This window comes from Pterocles gutturalis, unplaced genomic scaffold (genome assembly GCF_000699245.1).
Source record: "Pterocles gutturalis isolate BGI_N339 unplaced genomic scaffold, ASM69924v1 scaffold1078, whole genome shotgun sequence".
NCBI lineage: Eukaryota > Metazoa > Chordata > Aves > Pterocliformes > Pteroclidae > Pterocles > Pterocles gutturalis.
The window spans coordinates 86954-110082 of NW_010120142.1; the positions used below are offsets into that span (position 1 = coordinate 86954).

At 34.9% G+C, this 23129-nt stretch overlaps 1 protein-coding gene across 1 annotated transcript in view; it reads right to left on the reverse strand.

Moving 5' to 3' along the window:
- SPATA17 (spermatogenesis associated 17) overlaps positions 1-23129 on the reverse strand; it is a gene marked incomplete at its 5' end in the record, with an annotated part of 75896 nt that overhangs the window by 51736 nt on the left and 1031 nt on the right. Inside the window, 3 exons of the mRNA XM_010076770.1 lie at positions 12197-12300; positions 17365-17415; positions 21901-21982. Of these exons, the coding sequence (XP_010075072.1) occupies positions 12197-12300; positions 17365-17415; positions 21901-21982 (237 nt within the window). The remainder of the gene's footprint in view (positions 1-12196; positions 12301-17364; positions 17416-21900; positions 21983-23129) is intronic.

Consider the following 23129-nt stretch of genomic DNA (forward strand, 5'->3'; position numbering starts at 1 on the left):
AACCTCACTAATGCTGTACTATAATCCATTTAAAAGTTTGAGGTTTTTAAGCACTTACAAAAAATTTTCAACATACTTTTGCAGCCTGCTTATTTTTAGGATGCACTGTTTTGTTAAAAAGTGAATATACTGGGTAACACAAAGTGTGTTTCCCTTGCCATAGGGAATTTTTCATGTAACTGAAAATAGGCATAGGATTATCAACGTAAGCGCTCAAAGCCCACAATTAAAAATCAGTGCAGTGGCTTTGATTTATTAATGATAAAATTATTTGCTTTATATATTTTAGAAACAAAACATATTCATATGAAAAGGCAACTTATTGTTATTCTGATACTTCATTATGCAGTAGGCAGTGGTGTTAGTTCCAGCTATGAGATGTAAATTCGGTTGACAGTGCTCCTGCTGTCTGTATAAAGGTTAAAAATACACATATAATGTTGTTCCTGGCACTTTTGGAGAGGTCTTCAAGTGATGATTTCAGCAATATACAGATTTTAATAATTCTGCATAGAACTGCATCATTTTACAAATTCATACTGACCTACATTTATTGAACTTTATCAAACTATTGCATTCTGTTTGCATTTTCACTGGCATTCTGTGGTCCTTTGACCAGATAACCATAAAATTGTAATATTAACTGAAGAAAAGGGCATTGGAGAAAATCAATAATTAGTATAGCTGCCTAGAGTACCCAGAAAAAGTATAAAGTTATTGTGATTTTAAACAGTTCAGTCCCCAAGTCATAAAATTCCTGCAACATAGGCAGTAGGCAAACTTAGCATGAAAGGAGATAACCTAAATCGATTTTACCTTCCTGACTATATGTCATCCTCCTTGCTCAAATACAGAATATGGAAGTGAAAATGAAATTAGTGGGACAATACTTCTGGTACACCACTGCAAGCCACTTGATTTTACATCACATTGGTGTAGGTGAGAATGGAATATGACTTGCTGTGATAATATCATTTGACTTAATCTGCTTTATTTGGGAAAAAATTAGATACATGTATAGACTAGCCTAGGATGTAAAAATAGTTTAGAGAGCTCTGTACTTTAAAAGCAAAGTTTTAACAGAACACACATACTACATACTTATGTTAGCTATATACCATCAGACAGCTTGGTTATCCTCAATTTTTTCTGTTTTTGGACGAACCTGTTCAGATTTCCTGAGCAGAATAGAGCAGTTCTGTAACCCCCTTAGTCCTCTCCACCATAATGTATGCTCTTGTGTGTATCCTTAGAGAATCCCTTCACCAAAATATTTGATCTCAAGTTGCAGTGAAACAGATGCTCAAAGAGGCAGTCAATTATTAGTGGTACGAGCTATCCTACTGTCTAGGAGACCTACCACAAATGAGTGTGCAAAATTCTTACTAACTTTAAATGTGAATGTTTACATCAATCCGTTTGACAACTTAATCATGACAATCATTGCACTGCAATGAACAGGAAACTAATATGACTCCTTAGGACGAAAAAAAAATTAAAATAAATAAAGTGAATGCATAGTCATGTAAAAACACCTATAGTTTCTATTATTATTAATTTTACAGAAAGAAATTCATCATACCTCATAATGCCATTATAATTTCTGCATAGTAGAACATACTCTGCCCATCTTTCCTTACTAACATAGTGTACACTGCCAACAGAATTCAGTGACATGCCAGTTCCGCTGTCAAGGTCCGCAATGTGATCAATATACTACATAGGAAGTGTGGTGAACATAGCGGTGAAGGGCGTACAGTGGATGAATACCTTGTGCAGATCAGGAGATCAGTGCACAGCATGTACCAGATGATAGAAAAGAACAGACTGATGTGTCCTTCATATTCTTCCGATTTCCACTGTTGCAGTTACTCAAGAGAGTTCAACAGCTTTTCAAAATAACGACTGCAGAGCCAGTTTGTAACTAAAAAGGGATCATTTCCCTAATCCATGATAAAGAACCTTCTAATTAAGGTTTCAATAACAACTAATACAGAATTTTTTTCCCCACACCTATTTAAAACACAATTTTTTGGTAATATATCATCTTTTCAAATTATTCTATTTTCTGGAAACATGCAAACATATCAGTCCAAATCTTTCTTCCTTGTGTGTATAAATTCTTAAGCTGAATTTACTTCATACTCAACTACAACACAAACTGCCACAAAGTTAAAAATATTTTTTGTAAAAGTCTGATTTCAGCCACCATGTGTTGTTAGCTCAACAATTTTGATTTAATTAAAAACTGCAAACCCCACCTATTATGGATGTGGCCTAAGAGCAACCACAACACTGAAGTTTCTGTTGGCTGAGGAACTGTATCCAAGTGTATTGGCTCAACATTATTTACACTCAGGTCTATACCAATATAGGTGACCATAACAGGAAAAATGTTTTCCCTCCGTGTCTGTTTGCCATTGACCCCTCCACGGAAAATCAGCCCGGGTGATTAGCTTAAACAGTGAATTAGTATTTGGGGGTAACAAAGCTGATCTGGCCCAGAACGGATATCAGAGCCCTAACACAAATTATTGTGATAGTTTAGCAGCAGTGGCCATTTCTAGCACAGTGTCATAGCTAATCTGCTAAGAAAGCAGTCATGTTCTTAATTTTTCCAGCAACATATAAAAGAGGATGTTTAACCATAGCCAGAAACCATTGAAAGTTTTCTAGTGAGTGTCATACGAAAGTATCTGTTATCTTCTGGCACTGCAATTCCCAGAAGACTACACATGCTACCATCTACACAGTAATAACTAGAGGAGAGCACACCACTGTGTTTTGCTACAGTTAAGCTGCTCCTAGTACTCGAATAAACTCATTTAGGCTAACTGTTATCTTGCTGCTGTAGTGCAGGACAATGTAGACATATCTGTATTCCTTTTATTTTAATGTATGGTACTTGGGAACATTTACAATATTCAACATTATGTGATTTAGAAAGCAAACATGACATTATAACTTCTAAAGGTCATCAGCTAAGTTGATTTTCTTTCTCAGGGTATTATGAAACAATTTGACTGAGGTCTACTGCCTGACTCATATTTTTTCACTTATTTTCATATATACGTCTGCATATGTTTGCAAATAAAATGGTATACTTTGCTTTTGCAATACTTTTGTATTGACCCATCATGTATAGCAGAGCAGTAATGCCAAAACTCCCAGCTTCACAGTGATTTTCACAGTACCTGATGTTTTTCTCAAATTCCATATTCATGGAATGGTGTTACCACTTGAACATCAATGATGTCATTTTTAATTAATCACAATGTATTTGCATCACAGCAAATTAACGTGTATATATTTTTATATATACAATTATATATATGCAATTATTTTGGGAGAGATCTGATGCATTTTCAAATACTGCAATGCTATTTTTAAGTATGTGATCTCACAGCAGTGGCTAATTACCATCTTGAAACTGTCAACTACATCCCAACTTTTGGAAGTGCTTTTCCACCATGAAAAAAATGGTGGAATTCCACCATACTTTTCCACCATGAAAAAATCTGAAATGTCAAAGAAAGAGCAATAAGCCTTCACATCCTCAGTCAAAAAACAGATCATGAACTTGCAAAAATGCAATGCATAGAGACGACATTTCTAATAACAACACACAACTGTGGTGTGGCTCTTTTTAAAGGTCTTCATCACTGTAGTCTCTATTTCTCCCACATAAATTGGAAATGAGAAAGGCACAGTCTATCCTCAAAAGCCTTCCACTGGGTAAGGCAGTGCCAAGGAACACCTACATAGTTGGTCTTCCTTATTATTTGTGCTATCTCAGAGCATTTTTTTAAATTGTGAGGTATGCTACATATTTAATAAGGAGTTATGAACTATGTGAGCAGCTAATGGCAATATTCTCACAGTATCTTTCTAATTATAATTTTAAAATACTTGTAGTGTTAAATCAAATTGACTGTTGTGCTTGATTTAAAAAAAAAAAAAACCTCACTTTTTATTTTCTTTTGTTTCTTTGGAGAATTTGAAAAGTTACATTCCAGTGTGTTTGAGAAAAGCTGTGTGTGTAAATTAAGTACTCACTGATGTATCTGTAGATACACTCACATATGAGCTGGAATATTTGGATAGTATAGAGTAAGCTTAGTTACATAGTCATTTGTATACAAATTGCATCTACAAATAAAAGAAATATCTGATTTTCTAACGTAACTCACAAATTCATATATTTAAATTTTATGCTTCATTATTAAACTGAAAATTGCACACCAAAAAGAACCATCACCTTGTTTTAATGAAAAAAGAACTCCTTTAAGTGAGTTGAGTAAATGACAAACAGAATTTGTCATACTTCTAATGATCTAAACAGCTGAAATGTCTAGTTCTCTGAACAGCACATGAAAAATATTTATATACTTTTTCATGAGTCTTTAGTCTTCAAGTGGCAGAGCTCTTCCCTGATAACCCAGTATAGCCTGTATATAGATGGCCTGTCATGTCTCTACAATTAGATAAAAGCAGAACTGCTCTAATTTAATCAGTTACAACCTGAAAATTATATTTTGAAAATCAAGTTTATTAATATGTAATCTTTAGGTAATCATATTTATCCTCCTAATTTACACAATATTTATGATACTCTACATGTCCTTGAAATAGGGAACAGGGACACTACACTATGAAAAAGTGGCCTAGCTGCTGGAGTTCATAAATTTTGTTCAGCTTTGGATGAGTTCAAAGAATTGCCTTGTAAGAAAAGCCTTACAGAGGGAATTTATCTGATTATGGCAGTAATAATTACCCAGCTGTTTATTGCAGATAGAGAAATAATTCATGTAGGCAATAGGCCGTGGTGGCAATGACACTCTGCATTTAGTAAATATGCAAACTGTTCACTTCTAATTAACCAAGCTAGAGGATGCCCTTATTAAATGTATAAACTAAAAGTGCCTTCCTGACAAGTGATGAATTGTTACATTGCACAAACTCTTGCCACAGAATTACTGGAGTGAACTTGGGGCTTAACTTCATTAAGAGATCTTGTGGGATAGTTAAATGAGGATGGACAGCATAACAAGACCTACCTGACAGCCAATGATATGTTAGAGCCTAATGAAACTGTGCCTCGTCCCCTTTTCTACTTATTTTACAGTGAAGATCCTACTTCAGACAAAATGTAAGACTGTGAAGTCTGTCTATATGAGACAATATAAAATGCTAAGATTAGTCAGTCCTTGTCCGCAGAAAATGCTTTATGAGCTGTCAGTAATTCTAGCAGACCTATTTCCAAATTAAAAAAAAAAATCTATCCAGACACTGCAGTGCCTTCAAAGCTCACAGGTATAAAGCTATTGTTATTCTGCTATGCTGTGTTGTCACACCTGTTTTATTCTTCCTTCACCAAAAGCAATCAGCTTCACCACACACTATTTGGTCCAATGAGTGAGTGCAAGAATCTCAAATTTCTTTCTACACACTCAGATTAAATTTTTTCCTTTGGATACAAGCGAAGTAAAGCTTAATGTTACTCCTAATGGTGTGTTTAGTGCTACACAAAAACACATGAGAAAATATAGCCTTCATATTTTTTAAGGGCTACAATCTAACCAGTTACTTACGTTACTTACGTTATTCATGTTTATCTGCAAAACTTGATCTATATTACACAGAACTAGCTAACAAATTGTAAGATTGCTTTCACCACTTGCTCAGGAGAGACGTGAACAGAATAAGGCAAATGAAGTATGTCTAGATGAATCTGCACTGGAAATTAAGGTTACTGTGTAATCGTAATGGTTCCTACCTTAACCTCACGGCATTCAGAAAGTGCCTTTCTATGGAGTTAAAACAGGGTATTGCCTGATCTACAGCTTTAGCCAGTTCATTTCAATTTCACAATCAAACTGAAAAGACAAAAAGTCCATCTAAAAGGTCTTGTTTTGCAAAGTGCATTCTAAAAGCCTACAGGTATATAAGCATATATGCTGTATAAGAACATATATGTAAATGAAACTGTTAACATGTATAAGGTAGGCAAAGAGAAGACCTGAAAATGGACTGACTTGTCAAAGAGGGTTTTTATGCTCCGAATCTGTAAGGAAAGCTAGATTTATAAACAATATGTTTAAGAAGGAACAACCACCACAAAATACATGGCTGTAGAGAACATTTTAACCAGATGTGAGCATCTTAATGCTGTTCAATGGAAACTATGTAAAATCACAAAGAATAAAATAACCTATTTCTTATACCTTACTTATCCTACCAACATCAGGTTTGCAGCTATGGGAGTGCTCTGGGATCCTAAGTGAATGGCAGTTCTAAGTTTCCTACAAGATCTAGCAGTTATATCCAAAATCGTCTGGAAAAGGCATAGATTCCTCAAATTATGTTCCCTAACACTCAAAACTAATACTTAAATACAAGAAAGCATATTTGGCACTTGTCTCTGTTTCTATGGCCCCCAAAGAAATAAGACAGGATAAGTTTATATTCAGAAAATTCTAATTACAGGTAAATAAGTTAAGTCTGGACACCAAATGAGGGCCGCTATCAAATAACTTATTTCCTCTTGATATCTTTGAAGACAAGGAAAAGAAGACGAGTTGAAGATAAATCAGTTAATTAAAAACCAAGTGAAAGACAACGTTACAAAAATGAGGTTTTTTATCGTTGCAAGAATTCCAAGGAGCTGTCTGAAAGGCTTTGGCACTAATTGAAAATAGACTACAGAATCAATTGCTTCCTCAGTCAATGAGGAGGAACATTTTAATTGAATTATAAGACAATATATACATTCTTCAAAACACTTTGACACTTGAGAAAATGGCCAACACCTGGACTTATCTTTATCACAAAGGAAGAGGGAGGCTGAGCAAGTTCTCCTCATATTCCTATGACAACAGATTATTTATTTCAAGCCAACTTCATGGAAAATAGCAATACCTCAGAAGTTTTAAGAAGCAAAGTACTTGTCAAGTTAAAAGTAAATAGACCTCTGTATTATTATAGTAATCAAGAATATTTATCAGGGAGTGTAGTGACAGGACAAGGGGTAATGGTTATAAGCTGAAAGAGGGCAGATTTAGATTAGACATTAGGAAGAAATTTTTCACTGTGAGGGTGGTGAGGCAGTGGCCCAAGTTGCCCAGAGAAGCTGTGGATGCCCCATCCCTGGAGGGGTTCAAGGCCAGGCTGGATGAGGCTTTGAGCAACCTGGGCTAGTGGGAGGTGTCCCTGCCCATGGCAGGGGGGTTGGAACTCGATGATCTTTAAGGTCTTTTCCAACCCTAACCATTCAGTGATTCTATGATTCTATGATAATAACCAAGATACTCTTACTTTTTTCAGTACTACATTATTTGCAATAAAGCTAAACATTGGATTAGGTCACCAGCAGCACGTAACAGTACTGTATTTCACAGTTTTTTAAGATTATTGAAAAATCAGACTGCACAAAGGATTTGTGAATATACATATTACCAAGGAAGTGATTTTTGTCACTTTGCATTATCTGTTTCTCCGACATTTCCTGAAGACCAAAAAGCTTTAATGATGCCTGTGGTACTAAACCTGCTGATAGAACAGCTAGTCAAACTTGGATGAAAGTCACGCTCTCCAGGGACACTCTCAAGGCTTTTTCACTACTAAAGATGACAAAAATGGAAAGGAGAATTTGGTATCAATCCCCTAAGTGTGTGAAATTCATGATTTATAATCATAACGGTGTTTACGTATGCTATGATTCTTGCTAAAGCTAGACTCAGGTCTTAGTTTTCTACCTTTAAGTAAGTCAGTGATTATTCAATAGCCAAAAAAGCTAAACTACCTGCTTGATGACACAAGCACCCCAATCCCAGTATTATGCCACGGCTTTGTTAGTTTTCTGATACTGCTGTCTTACTGAGTTCTGTGCCTAGGGAAAAATTTAAATGGTGCCATTCATCAGTAAATGAAGCATGACATCTCAAAATCTTATCTCTAGTTGCACACCTGACACATAGCAAAGTTGCTTTACTGTAGTTTAAAGGCCAGTTTGTAGATAACCTCAGTCATAGAACTGCAAGTTAATCACACAGTTGGGCAAGTGACATCATCCATAAATTCTTCTGATATAACAGCACCAGCATGCTAATTTATGTGAACTGATGTCCATTTGCTTATCATGGATTGGAAACTGTTTCACATAAAACAAAATTCTAACGCATCATATGGAGTTATAGCCTATGCTAATTGATTTTGTCATTATTTCCCCTTGTAACCATTTTGCCAGCTCTTAGAGATCTTAAATGCAGCTTTAAGAATGTTGAAACAGGGTATTTTCCCTTAAAATTGAGTACACTAACTTCACTGAGAATTAATGGAATTTATTTTAATGCATGCATTTGTATATGCAACCATCAATCAATCCATATTCAGACAGAATACAGTATGTGCTGTTATTTATTTAAATGGCAATGGATGCTACAGATGAAGACTTATTACTAAAATCTAAATGGCAAAATTTTGGAAAAAATTTTAGGAACAGGTTTCCTACTTGGTTGGTTTAGAACTTCCCAAATCTTTTAGTGAAAACAGAATTCAGGACTAATGGCCCCATTTCAGCACTACACAGAAGCTGAACTGTACTAATGGCAAGAAAGAAAGCTATGAGCATATCCTTGTGTAGACAGAGTTCAGGGTTCAAATTTATTATTTTGCCATCTGTCAAGGGATTCTTCGAATCAATTCTCAACTTGACTGCAAGGGACTCTACTGGGGACACCAGCAGCCATCACACATATTGCTTCTGTAGCAGTGGGAAGTAATGGGAATGCTGGAGGAAAACCCACCCACTCTTCAGCAAGCCTGGGAGCTAAAGCTGACAGTTATCTTCAGTTCAGACAAAAAACAGTGCCTTAAGTTAGGATAAGCAGTCCGTTAGGTGAGTGCAAACTCACACATAATATGACTATTATTATTTAATTATATTTTAGGTCAATTTCTGTTAAATCAATTTCTGTTAAACTTAATTACATCCCTCTATGGCTTTAAACTGGGGCAGCTTCTATTAAGTTTACTTTCTCCTGGGGTTTTCACAGTAAAGACAAATGATAAGGGTCTGGCTACTAAATGAGGGCAGCTATTAAATAAGGACTGTTTGTATTAAAGAAGAATGGTAAAGATGTGGCTACTGGTTGAGAAAACCCCTCAGTAAGGGAAGCGTCTTGTATTAAAAAAAAAAATGAAAAAGAGAGTGAAGGAAGAAAGAGAAGGAAACAAACTTTGTTCAATAACTCTTATAAGAAATTAACTGAATAGCCAAAGTTTCATGGCAAGTTCCTCTGAAGCTTCTCTTAGAAACAAGTGAGTGGTGATTTGATACAGGCGCCTCCTTAATGAAAGAGTAGAAAATTAAGCACAACCCCTGGTTCTGGAGACCAAGATTCAAAAACATATCTCAAGAGAACTTGCAATGTGATTTCAGGCAGTTGTTGATAAATAAAAATTCTGTCTGCATTATTCTAGAAGATAAAACTGAGAACCATATATTGTAATCCCATTTATAATTACATCGTAATTCCAGAAAGAATAGAGTTTAAACAAACTTTTAAAATAATACATTTCTAATGTGTATTTTGTTGGACTGTTTTCTTCTGGGGTGGGGAAGTTATACATCTCTGGAATTCTTAAAATCAGACTCTGTTTTATTGTGGTTCTATTGATATTTGTGGAGAAACTTAGTTCATTACTAGCACTGACACTGCACTAATGCATATATTCTGATTAATGCAGCTATAAAACAAATAAGAAAAAATGCATTACTTAATGTATCATGTTGTTTTGTGGTGTTCTAGAGATGTGAAACACACAAAGCCAGCCTAATCTGAGTGCCTAAGTGTATTAGTGGCTCTGTGTCCGCCAACACGCAAATTTCCATATTGCTGATGCTGGAATAAAACCCAGCCATTTCATAAATGTGCTCCTTCATTTTCAGACAGTTCCTGGTGTTTTTTACAATGAACAATTGCAATAATTTTTTATACACAAAAATGTGTATGAACAATGAGGTTATACTATTCCACATTTGATGTGATGGTTGATAAAAATACACAGAGAATTTCTCCTCCACCTTGTTTAGTATTCCTCATAAGAAGCACAGCGGGCCACCTTGGGTCCAAAGTAGTTGGCAGCAACTTAGCCCAATGACAGGAAAAATCTACTTGGCTGAGGGCCTACACCTGATCTTCAATAAGCATCTGTTAGATTTCATAAGAAGAATGTTGAAGATAATATACATATTAGTTTTCAAATGTACCACAGTGAAGAGATTACTGTAGTGATTCTTTTTTAGTCTGGAAGATGTATTTTAAACCTGAAAGATGCTTATTTCTCTGAACTTCGGAAGACAGAACTCAAATTAAGAGAATATCAATATGCCAGTTGCCAGGTAAGAGCTCACACAGACCATCTTCAACACAGTTGAAGTCATACTGTTCACCTTACCTGTTAAAAAAAAAAAAAAAAAAAAAAAAAAACCAAACCACAAACCCAGCACAAAAGTATTTCTTGATTAAAACACCTAACCAGTGTCCAGGCTTTATGGGGGTTTATGACCTGGAACAAATACTAAGGAATTTGAAGAACATGTCAAAGTACTGAAAGACAAATCTTTTTTTTAGTCCTCCAAAGTTAGATGTAGCCAGCAGAGACCAATTGTGGGTGTGGGGAAATAAAATACAAAGTTCCTGCCAATCTGTGTTCAGTACAGCGGGAATACTACCTGCTATCTTGTTTTGTTCACACATATCCAAGGTCAATCTAACTGACGTTTTATGAGCCTTGTTCCAGGTTTAGGCAGAAAATGGAGACAAGTCTTAAACATGGAAGAAGGTTGTGTCTCTGCAGTTCATCCAGTTATATTCATTTTAGACCAGAAAATTATGGCTTCATTTAATTTCAAAGATTTGATCTAGTCTTCCTAGAATTCTACCTTTTCAAGAAGAGAACATATTTCAAGGATTTCAGAACACAAAGGTACAGTTGAAGAGATGACAGATCTTTTAAGTCTGGTTTTGCTGAATTATGATATAATTTCTGCATAGAAGACTTTTAAATTAATAGTAATGAGACATTAGAGATAGGTGGTTATCAGTATTCTTCGTTAGATGTAACAATATAATGCACAAGTTGTAATGCTATGACAGAGAGGATGTAGCAGCAGCTATAATTGTGGAAAAAATAATACAAATTAATAAGCAGCATCCAAAAAAGTTGGATAATTCTTTTTTTATCTACAACTTACATATGCTGTCACACATCTAACAGTCTTCTGCTTAAATTTTCTTTGCCACGTGATCTAGACGAGGCTTCCAGAAATACTTTTTCACTAGACTCCCTTACATTTCTACACTTCAGAAAGCAAAGATTTGTCTCAGGCTTTCTGAACAGCATAAACTGGATGGATTTAGTCCAACAGATTTTCACTTACAATAGGAAATTAATTATCATGGTCACCCAGTATTTTGTCTGTTTGTTTCCACTGTTATCTGAAGAAAAAGTCATAAATCAGGACATCAAATGTGCTAGAGGGAAATAATTACCTCGATTTTAGAGAGCTTTCACCTTAAGTACAGTGAAAGACAAGGAACAGATAGGAGAAACAGAGTAGGGACACATGGCAACAACAGTTCTCGACAGAAATCTAACAAGCGAATGAATCTCTTCTGTAACTATGAAAAGAATCTGCTTCACTACGTCCATACCAGTATCTTTCACAGTTAATATTCATAGTATGGCTAATGCATGTAACTTAGATCCAAATTTGCACTTTCATTCATTGTCAATAATCGATTTTCAAAACAAATACGAAAAAAAATGTTTTTAGCTTGTGTATGCTGGGAAAAAAAAATCTACTTCAATGAACCACATTTAGGGCATAATAATCTATGAGTTCTGAGCATAGGTAAAGAGACAAATTCAGTTTTATTAAACTGATACAAACCCTGAGTATGTCTAATTAATTCAAATAAATTATTTTGGATTAGTAACAGTGTAAATGAGAACAGAACGTAGCACAGCACTCACAGGCTTAGGATAAAGAGAATGATGACTGACACATATCTATATATTTGATAATGGAGGGGTCCTACACTCGAAGAAGTAGTTTAATTAATGGCATAAACTTTTTATTAATACAAGAGGAGGAAATTAATGCTTTACCACATGGTTTTTTTGTCCTTACCTGACAATCTCGTTATTCACAGAAATTGCTTCCAGGTATTTCTTCAGTGCATAATAATTATGGATATATTTCCGAATATAATAGCCTCGCCATCTTTTCTGAATCTAGAGGAAATAAGTATTTGCTTATGCTTAGTATATTTCAAATCAAAAAGTTGTATTCGTATGAAATATCTGTTGTACCCAAATAATATGGTTTCCTTAAAAGTCATATCAAGTAGAAGCACCAATATGTTTCAATGAAGAAAATGAGGGTAGGATGTAACATACCGTCGTTAAATGGTGATATACATTTACCATTAAATGCCAACATTAAAAAAATAATGTAAAGTTTTAAACCACTGTTTATATTGGGTTGTGGCAACGAAAAAAAGTGTCTGCTACTGCCAGTTGTATTACTCTATGTAAGAACAGTAAAAAACAGACAACAGAAGAGGTGCCTTTTCTCAGGTACAGTATGCCTGCCCTACTGAGTCACCACCTAACCAATATCTTCTGCTACACTCTGGCTTCTGTGCTCTGAATATAATCTAAACTGAATAGAAGTCTTCCCAGCAGCTCAGTGGATCAGGCTTTCTGGAAACATAATTTACAATTTGCAGTTCTTTAATCTCCAAGGTAAGATGATGCAGGTCTATTTGTTGCACAATAATTTATAACAGATAAAGCTTTAACTGGAAAAGGGAACCCCTCTATCTGTAGCTATTCCTAAAGTTGTGTTAAGAATAGAAATTAGGCAGCATCCTCCACCAGAAATAATTCATATTTTGGCACATTTTAAAAAGCACCAGTTAAAAAAACCAAACAAACAAACCAAAACAAAACTAAACAAAAAAGGGAAGAAAAGACCTAGTGTAGCCTCACTTTCCCCAAGAATTTATTTCAACAAAACAGTTTAAAAATTCTCTGATATTTAAAAGTTCTAATCATGATGTTTCTGAAACAATTACAGGTTTACTGGTTATTTGTTTTGTGGGAAGGGAAAGTAAGTATTAATTAGGTAAAAAATTATGAGTACTGCCATTTGGTTAGCCATATGCCATGACATGTACAATGGGAAGATGTAACTTGCTCTATTCAGTCATGCTGAGAGTTGCTCTCACTCTTCATTTTCTTTCCCGTAAGAGGTCAGTGTATTCTTGATCAATACATCTGAAAAATAAATTAATGATCTTTTCCTCTGTTCTCAGTGTCTAGTTCTTCTTTCTTCACACTCTTACCTCCTTGAATTTATTCTTCCTGCAAAATATTCTTTACTTCCTTCCTTGCATTTTATCTCCTTCTTTTTCTCAATGTATTCCTAAATTAATTTTCTGATTTCTATCTTCTACTCTGCATTACCCTCACTCCTGCTCCAACTTCCATTTCTTTGGCCTTTACAGCTTTGAAATCTTAAAAGACATAACAGCTGAAAGGCAGAGTCTACATTAAAAAAGCAAGAAGACAGGTCTTATGATCCAAAAGCAACTCCAAGGTGAGAAGCTACTCACTTTCACTAAGCGCATTGAACGAAAGAATACTATAATTTGCCAAGAGCTCTTTGTCCTGTGGGCCTCTGGCTACTAGACTTTTCAAGAACTTAAACTCTTCAGTGTATATACAAGGAATATTTTTCTTCTTTTTCTTTTACACCAACCCTTCTCTTTCCAGAACCAAGGAATGACTTGGTAAGTGGAGTACACTCCATGTGTTTGTGTTTTGTTTGGTTTTTTTCCTTACTCCATCTCTTATTCCAAAGCAGCGTGTAAAAAAAGGAAAAAAGAGTGACATGTTGTGTCCTGTTTGATTCAGGAAGAAGGCAAAGGAAAAATATCTGGTATTCTCCACACTATCAATCAACCTTTGCACTCAGTGACTTCGGAGTCTCTATCATCAAGTCTTGGGAGTGCCCTTCAGTAACAGGCAAAGTTCTCTCCTTCCAGTTTCATTGCAGTCCAATTTAAATTAGACCCAGAACTAATTTTAAAAGTTGATGTTTTCTTTTACCTACACGTTGTTGTTTGTTTGTGGTTTTTTGAATAAAAAAGGTTTGGACCTCTAGATACAATATGAATAAGTAATAGTTAACGTGGGCAGCTGAACAGGGGAACAAGAAAGGTTAAGCACTAAACATGCTTCTTTGCACTAGGTGATAGCAAATTTCCTGCTCTTTGCAACTCCACTTTCTCATACACAAGCTTATTGGGTTAAAAAGGGATAGAGAAAGAGCAATGAATGAGTATGCCTTCAGAGATACGGGATTAAGCAAAATCCTTTGCATGTGAATAAGGATATTAGCTTTGTTTTTCTGTTTGGCTTCAAAATTTCTCAACAAGAGCAACTTGGCTCCTATATAGCTGTGTGCTCATCAATGAAGGATTATGGTCCCTTTGAAACTCTTTCTGACAGTCTTCACCTCACAGTTATAAAGGCAGAACTGGCTATTTCTGGGTTAAAGGATCAAAACTCAAACTGAAAGACAAAAGACTCAAATGGTATAAAGCTATAACTATCTCTAGTGGGCCCAGCGTACCAATTAAATGCCACAGTCTACCTGTATTTACATCACTTTCTGTTCAGAATGACCTCACTGATTTCAACTGAATGAAACATAAGTAAGAAAAACTGCACCATGTCTCAAATTATTTTATGTTAGGCTTCTGTATGTCAGAGAGCACAAAACTGAAGACTAATCTTTTTGGAAAAGAACGTTTTATACAAAGCTTCTGATGATGTTCATATTTTCTATGTGAAAGTTCTAAATGTTTGCTTTTATAAGGAAGCATAATGTGTTATGACTATTTTTCTTTTTAATTCCAAGGTGAATGTTTAAAAAATTCTTGAAAAAAAAGAGACAAGTGTGTATGCCCTTCAAAGTAATTAGCAAGTTTCAACAGTGATTGGTACAAAACAATTATTGTCATTGATCAGCACTGAACAGATAATTTTAAACAAAGTCATTGTGTGCTCAGCAGATTACAGCTTGTTAACGGGCAAGTTCTAAATGACCCCTTAAGCTAGTCAAATCAATGATGCATATTCCTCATTAAGTAACATCAAAATGTAAGTGGTCTTATAAATAATGTTTATTTTAAGCACTAAAACAAATGGCAAAACCTTGATATATCAAAAGCCATCTGCTCAGGGAAATATTTTTTTCCATAGGACTATTTTTGTTGCTGAAAATTTATAGCAACCTTAAATCTTTGAAGGGAGGGAATCGTATTCTGACCTAGGACTCAAAACTCAAATTGATTAAAACAAGTTCTCTGATTTAATTTAGAAAGGTGAAACTGACAGTTCTGGTTACAACTAAATGCAATCCAGGCAGACAGAGATGTAGACTGACTTCGAAACTATGAGTACGTGTACACCCTCAATGATACCTCAACTGCCAAAATCGAAAGTGCCTTTCTAATCAGTGAATATAAACCGAAATAAATATTTTAATAATACTATGAAGCAAAGCTACGTGGTTAAATAGAAGAACAGACACAGTTGTTGTTATATTTTCAGAACATATTAGTTGTATATTAATTGTGACTCAAACTCACAATGTGTGAATATGAGGTTTTGTGGGTTTAAGAAACCTAAAGTCCGGCCATGTATCTTCTGTGCAGAAACTCAGCGGGCCTTATTGTCTATTGTCCTGGACATTGGTTAGTTCTTCAAAAAACAGATGACACCCAAAAAAACCATTTGGTGTTTCAGAATGGTAGGATTTTAAATCTGCTCTGCAGACATAGCTGCACAAGATTTAGACAGAGGAGAATCAGATTCTGACATTTGCAACTAAATAAAGATCTGTTCTATTGTTTTCTACTGATTTAAATTTCCATTAAAGAAAAGGACATGACTGAAAAAATGGTGCTTTGAAGATTTATATCACCTAATGATTCGACATTATATTTCCATTATAAATGAATGGGAACACATTCACTTTCTTTTAAAAATGAAAGACCAAATGCAAAACTCCATTTGACTAGAATACATAATTACCTCTGAAATCTGGTCTTCAAATGCCTTCTAAAAGTACGCAGCCAACTTTTAAGAGCTGGCTTGCATCTTGTGTTTTCTCACTGATTTCAGCTGCATGAGTATACAGCATTTATCCGCTGTGGAATACTTTCAAACTAGCTAACTAAGGAATAAACTAAAGCAAAAAAAAGCGCATTTCTGAGGAATTAGATTGCTGTTGAACACCTTCAGCTCTCTAGCATGCATCAAATGGAACATTCTATTTTGTGCCTTTGAGAGAATCGGCACTAAGTCAAAAACTTGATGGGAACACATTTCTTGAGTGTGAGTTATTCTGGAGCCAGAAAGGCCACAAAATTTAAATCCATTCTGAGAATCTTCCTAGTTTACAGGAGTTTCCTTGGGTTACTCTCCATCCTCACCACATTCCTACATTTGGTAGAATCCAAAAGATAAGATACCTTGCCTAAAAAGATACAGGCCTCTAAAGTAAAGTAAGTTTACTCCAAAAAAACAAACAATTAAGTGAGATAAAAAGACTTCATCCCAAGAATTATCTCATGCCCTTCCTATTTGTTTTAAGTGCAGTCCCAAAGTTCAGGAAAAAAAATGCTAATTTCTAGTTAAATATATTTTGCAGTTTCCCACATAACAAACCCTATTTGCTGTATATTTATTAAGGTTCAAGGATTGGTTATACTCTTCTTCATCTAGTCAAATTCACTCATAATATCATCAATGACATCAGTGCAGTTCCATCTCTATGTTTGGGCAATGAAATTGTCCTGTGCTCTCTGAGCTACTCTTTTGAGATGCAGTACATCAAATGTCATGTACTAAGAAAAGAAAAAGCACAACCACATCAATGAACATAAAAGCCCCATAGCTTGACAGAATTGGAATATATGTCTACATTTGTACGATCACTCACAGATAGAATGTTTGGGGTTTTTTTCAGTATCTTATATGGTAAGGTGCAATGAACATTTAAATGGGGCAAAAAAACCGTGCGGATGTCTTAAATTCAGCTACAGTTTTCAAATACAAGCCAGACTACTGAGTGTAACTTTAATTTTTAACTATGTACTATTTCCCACTGTTGCCATCAGCATATCAATCAAGTGTATATTATTCTGGTTTGCTCATTTTATTAAAAGCAAATTCGGAGCACAATTGACTTTTCATTTGTTTAACAAGTGAAGAAATATTTACCCTGACAGCCATTTCATTGTAGAAATTCATCTTCATAATAAAATATGCTGTCTGTGAATCAAGGAAAAAAAAGATGGCATATATTTCAGTTACACAAAGACAGTGCTCCTATTTTTACATATAAAAGATAAGAATCTTTATACATAATACATAATAAGAGTTCTAGGCTTAGAGAGAATAAAATCAAACTTTGTATTGAAGAGATAGGCTTCCTAATACATAATGCAGGCTTAACCAGAAAAATCTATGGTAGTCAAACTAGGAGCTAATGGAGATATATGATCATAAAATGCTCTCCGCTGAGTTTGATAATCAATGGGGCTCTACTGAGAGTAGAATAACAAAGCAGAAATATTCACAAGTGCTGGTGACACGTAGTATTGTATGATTTATTCACTGGGGTTCTTTTAGCCAAAACTCACAGAAACATAAAAGGAATTCATATTTCAAGACGTCTGGTTTAATGAAAAATTCAAAGAAATGCTGTCTTCAGTCGAAATCGTTCAAGGATATGGATGCAGTGATGGAGCAAAATTGTGCCTTCCAACCATCTGTACTAAATGTTATGTACTTAGCTGCCTCCCGAGTAATCCTTGGGAATTTTGTTTCATTTAATATTCATTTTAACATCATAAAATCATAAATACAATGATACCATGTTACAGTGAATCCCCTGATATAGAAAACATTTCCTGAAGTCTTGGTTTCCTTCCAGTAAAGTAGAATTCCTCTCATAGTGAATGAATCCCCTATTATACTAAGCAATCACTTGGCAGCATAGGTTATTTTAATGGATACATCACTTTAAACTAAGCTTTCACATCTGTTCCGCCCTCTAATTACAAATGCAAAATGAACATAATTCACAATTGTATCATAAAAAGTAAAATATAAGTACTTTGAATGCAAGAGTATGTCCTTTATTTAGCACAACATGCAGCTTTTATGTGTTTCTCATGTTTTAGACACAAATCAAAGGCAAAAGTGCTTTCCCCTGATATAGTGATTTTCTCCCCCATGACAAACAGGAATTCACTATAAAAGGGTTTCACTGTAATTAGTGTTATTTGAATTGCCTAGTCTGATCCAAAGCAAATTGTCTGTGGAGAGCAGCAGGACTGGATTATTTATCAACAGTCTGGGCAATTAAGAAACAGTTGGCTGCAATATGTTATTTACAAATGAACACAATGATGCTACTTCATTTTAAATTCTCTTTCTTCATTACATTAAGCAAGGCATAATTCCTGCAGTTTAATTAAGGTGCATTTTAAACGCTCACTTTAATATCATACCAATCCACTTATAATGGAAACAGTAGAAAAGATATTTCTTACACGAAAGAAAAATACAGGACTGCTAAATTTCAAAAAAGTTTCACAGATATATGTAGATGTATACACACATGCATACATATACACATTTGAGGGAATCTCTGCCCCAAAGGTGTGAATTAGAATAAATAGTGGAGTCTATCTTCCCTTTTGTCTCCATAAATATTTTCTGAGTGATACTAACTATAGATAGCTAATACTGGAATGAAATAATGATTGCTAGGTCTAAGTAAATTCCTAAACTGTTTGATTAAGTTGATACAGTTTTGCCTTTTAGCTTATGTTTTCTTTCTTTGAAACGGAATATTAGAGTTGCCGCACCACCAAAGAGATAAAGTACATTTTTAATGGAAATCCCCAAGCTTAAAAATTATCATCCAATTGCTGTCCAACAATGACTAAACCTTTTGTTTATTCTTCTCATTTTTGAAGGCTGTAGGCACTTAGGTCTGAATCCATCCCATTTCACTGAAGAACCTAAATTGGAGACCTAACATCATTATGCACTTTATATCGTCAAAACTGAAAGACAGTGGGAGCACTTTCCCTCTGAGCTTGGCAAAGTGTTGAAGAGCTCTGCAATTGCCTCTCTGTCTACCACTTACAAAGACAGTCAATGGCAGCTAGAGTCCTAACTTGCATACCTCACTTAGGGGTGAGAAATCCAGGCCTTACCCTACCACTGCTTGCCAAGGTCACTCACAATAAAAAGGAAATTACACATTCCCGCTTTTACTCAACGTTGTTCTAAATCACAAGTCAGCCAAATGCTGAATTGCTCTTCTAATTATCTTAGAACCTTATCTTTGCACCAAAAGCCAAAGCCTCTGTCACCATCTAGGTTCTGTCGCAACGGATTTGCCCTCTGGTTTCTCTTCCTGATGAGAATAACATGTACTAGTTCTGCTATTACAAGTGATGGAGATATGTTCATACTGATTCACAAAAGCGTAGCCAACACTTAGTGCTTCAGCCCAAGTCTATATTTATGTGCTTTCCTAGTAAACAGAGAAGGAACCAACACATCAACACATGGTCTAAGTTGGGAGCAGGCACTTTTTTTTTTTAATAGAGCAATAGGTATTTGACTAATTCCTGTTCAACTGGGACTATTTAAAACTGGTTACTGAGTTGAAGCTAAACTATTTAGGGTGGTATCAAACTACATCACATAAAATATTCACTTTTTTCAACTGCATCTCCTTCCAAAGTGAGCGGAAAATATGGCCATTGTACATGTTGACTTCATATAACAATGAAATGTTACTATACCCTTTGCTTTAACAAGTGATTTCTTGACTTTGAGAAATATTGTAAAAAGACACAGTGATGTAAAGTTTGATTCATGCTCTGGTGTTTGCCTGGTCTTACATGTCACACTTTCCTGCAGGTCATGCAAGAAGACTTTCAGAATCCAGTACAACCAATGTAACTGTAGAAGCACAGTTCTTAATTTTAGCTTGCGATTAATATTAGGAAACGAAGCTTTATTCCAAAGCACCTATATTTAGAATTGAATTTATTCGTATGAACAGCATCAATAGGGTTTTTTTTAACTTAATGTACCTTAACAATCAAAAGAAGGGGCACTAGAGGAGTAACACATGGAATACTGGTAGTGATGCACATCTGGACAGCCAATCTGATAAGCCTCAGCCTTTGTCATTTTCCGCATCAGTACTACACACATTTTACAATTTTGAATATAATCATTAAATTGATTTATTATCAAGTAATCATAGGCATTTTGTGCATATGCTTTGTCTTGTTTGCTGGCAGCAGATACCAATCCAATCATTATCAGCGGACAAATTTCAAAGTGACCAATTTTTTGGTATTTAAAGAACTATCATGTCAAATGTATCATTGTGTTTCACAATCAAGAGTTGTTACAACAGTTATTAGCAAGAGTTCCATGCAAATATTAACTGATCTGAAGCATATCTAAGCCATCCATGATAAGCATTTGTCTAACATCCTCTTAAAATCCTGCAGCAGACAGAGTTCCACAACATCTTTTGGCAGTATGTGTCAATGTTCCACACAAAGTTGATTTCTTCCTTCCCTTTTCCCAATGGCTGCATGGATACTTTTTTTTCATCAACACATTTTAATATACATTAACATGATCATATCTCTCTTTTTCTACTGAATCTTTTCCAGATTGAACAAACCTTCCTAAACTCAGGGACAATATTCAGCTAAAGTCCCACTTTTTTTTCTTTTTTTAAAGCAGAACACAATCCAACCATTCAGCTATCTGTCCTGTATTCAAAAATTTGTATTGTAGAATGTAGACTGAAAACAAGATTATTAGTTAAACCAGGTAAATTGTAAGAGACAAAATCTTTAACTAGATTACTGATAGACTTGGTGGGAAAAGTAGACAAGCTTTCAGGCACACAAGTCCTGCTACTTGAAAACATAGTTTAATAGGACCTTAGGTATGGACTTTAGCTTGTAATACGAGTTATCACGGCTCAATTTTTTGATTGAGCTATTGTCTATTTTGTCTGAAACACAATTTAACTTTAACAGAATTAATCAAGAAGAAATTACTAACAAGTTTGAAACTATTGTAAAATATTAACATAAATTCATCAATTAGTGAAGTAAACTACGTACTAAAAAATTATTTGTTTTATGTTAAAGGCAAATTAGTTTCTTCTTAATCTCCTAAACCTGCTAACAGAGGTTTTAGCTTGTGTGCTATCATACACTTTAGCTATCTTCAAGTCCATCACGGGAATTAGATTGACTGTGATCTGCTGTGTGCCTTAAGGCAAAACCTCAAATACTTCAAGGTTCATTAAGTAAGAAATTTAAACCACTAAAACATAGAACAGCAATGTGTAGACACATTGGCTTATTTTATTTTCAGAATTAAAAGTTCTGCCAGGAAAAAAAAGCATCTTTAAAAGCTCCAATCCTGCAATTAGCATCATATGTGAAGGCTTCTGCATGAGCAGATCTCATTGCTGGTTTGGGGACTAATACTCCAGAGCTGCAAACACTGACTTAACTTGACCACCATGAGTAGGCTTACTGAAATTAATGGTGCTTTTCATGATAGTAAAGTTAAGTATGTGTCTGTGTATATAAAGGACCAAGTTTCAGCTTTTTAATTTCAAGATGAGTGAATGAATTACCTCACATGTATTCTATAAATAAACAAATAACATTTTTAAAACCAGTTTTCTACCTCCACCATTTTTCTGAAGTATCTTCTGCTTCGATAGCCTTTCCACCACTTCTGTATACAAATTGCCATTTTGTTCAGATATCTAAAATGAAATATATTAACAAAATAATTATTGTTTTGAGACTTGAGTTTATTTTTCCCTAATATTAAAAAAACCCATATAGAGTATTATATCCATGCTTATCCCAAACAGATGGTCACAGCAAACACACTTTATACACATTCATGGATGCATATATAACTATGCACACACATATACACACTTATTTACCAACAGAGACATGTATGTATACGTACACACATGCTTTGCTTTCGGAAAAAGTGGGTTACTGCAAACTTATCTATTTATTATTTCAGTTATGATTACAAAAGTTTAATGAAATAACATTACAAACGTAATTTGTATGATAGATTATTGTATTTTCATGAATGGTTTTAACCAACGTATCTGTCTGGTTCAGAATTTTTCCAGTCACATTCAACATTTTCACAGCTTTGTAATCTTCAAATATTTGACAAAACCCACAGATATCTGGAATTTTTAGACTACTTTTTTGCTTTTATAAAATTACACCTAGTTTAATTTCAAGTAAATCTTTACCCTTATTATATACTACTTTATTATGCTACTAAAAAATCTGTAAATGATGTCTTACATCAAATCTGCAGAAAACAATGCAATCATTACTTTGGAAATGCCTAGAAAAAGCTATATAGGAGAGCATTCATACCATCTACCTATGGACATCAAATTTAGAAGCCTTGCAGTACAGGTAGAGTCTCTCAGTGCAGGCAGTGTTTTCCAGCAGGTAATTCAAAGGATCTAAATGAGAGGGTAATTCAGAACACTGACAACTGGTTATATTGAGCCTGTGCTCCTAAGTCAGACACCACATCCATCTTTGGAAAGAGGATACTGAGCAGGATCCCTCTGTACACAGTTGCAGAGAAAATCCTCTTCTGCACTTAGCTGATTTAGGTCTTCTTACGTGCTCATTACAATTACTTTGTTCTTCTTACATTGGTCATTGCTAAGTACAAATGTATGTTTGGAATAGCATTTTCCTGCAGAATAGATCGGCAAAGACACTTAGGTTGTCACTTTCTTCTGCAGCATGTTGTTGTTACCCATGTGCTGGAAACAGAGGGGCACTAACCAACCCTCTGTTTGGAGGGGCTTTGGACATCGATGGCATAGCTGATATTCCTTGGAGGGTTGACATACCATA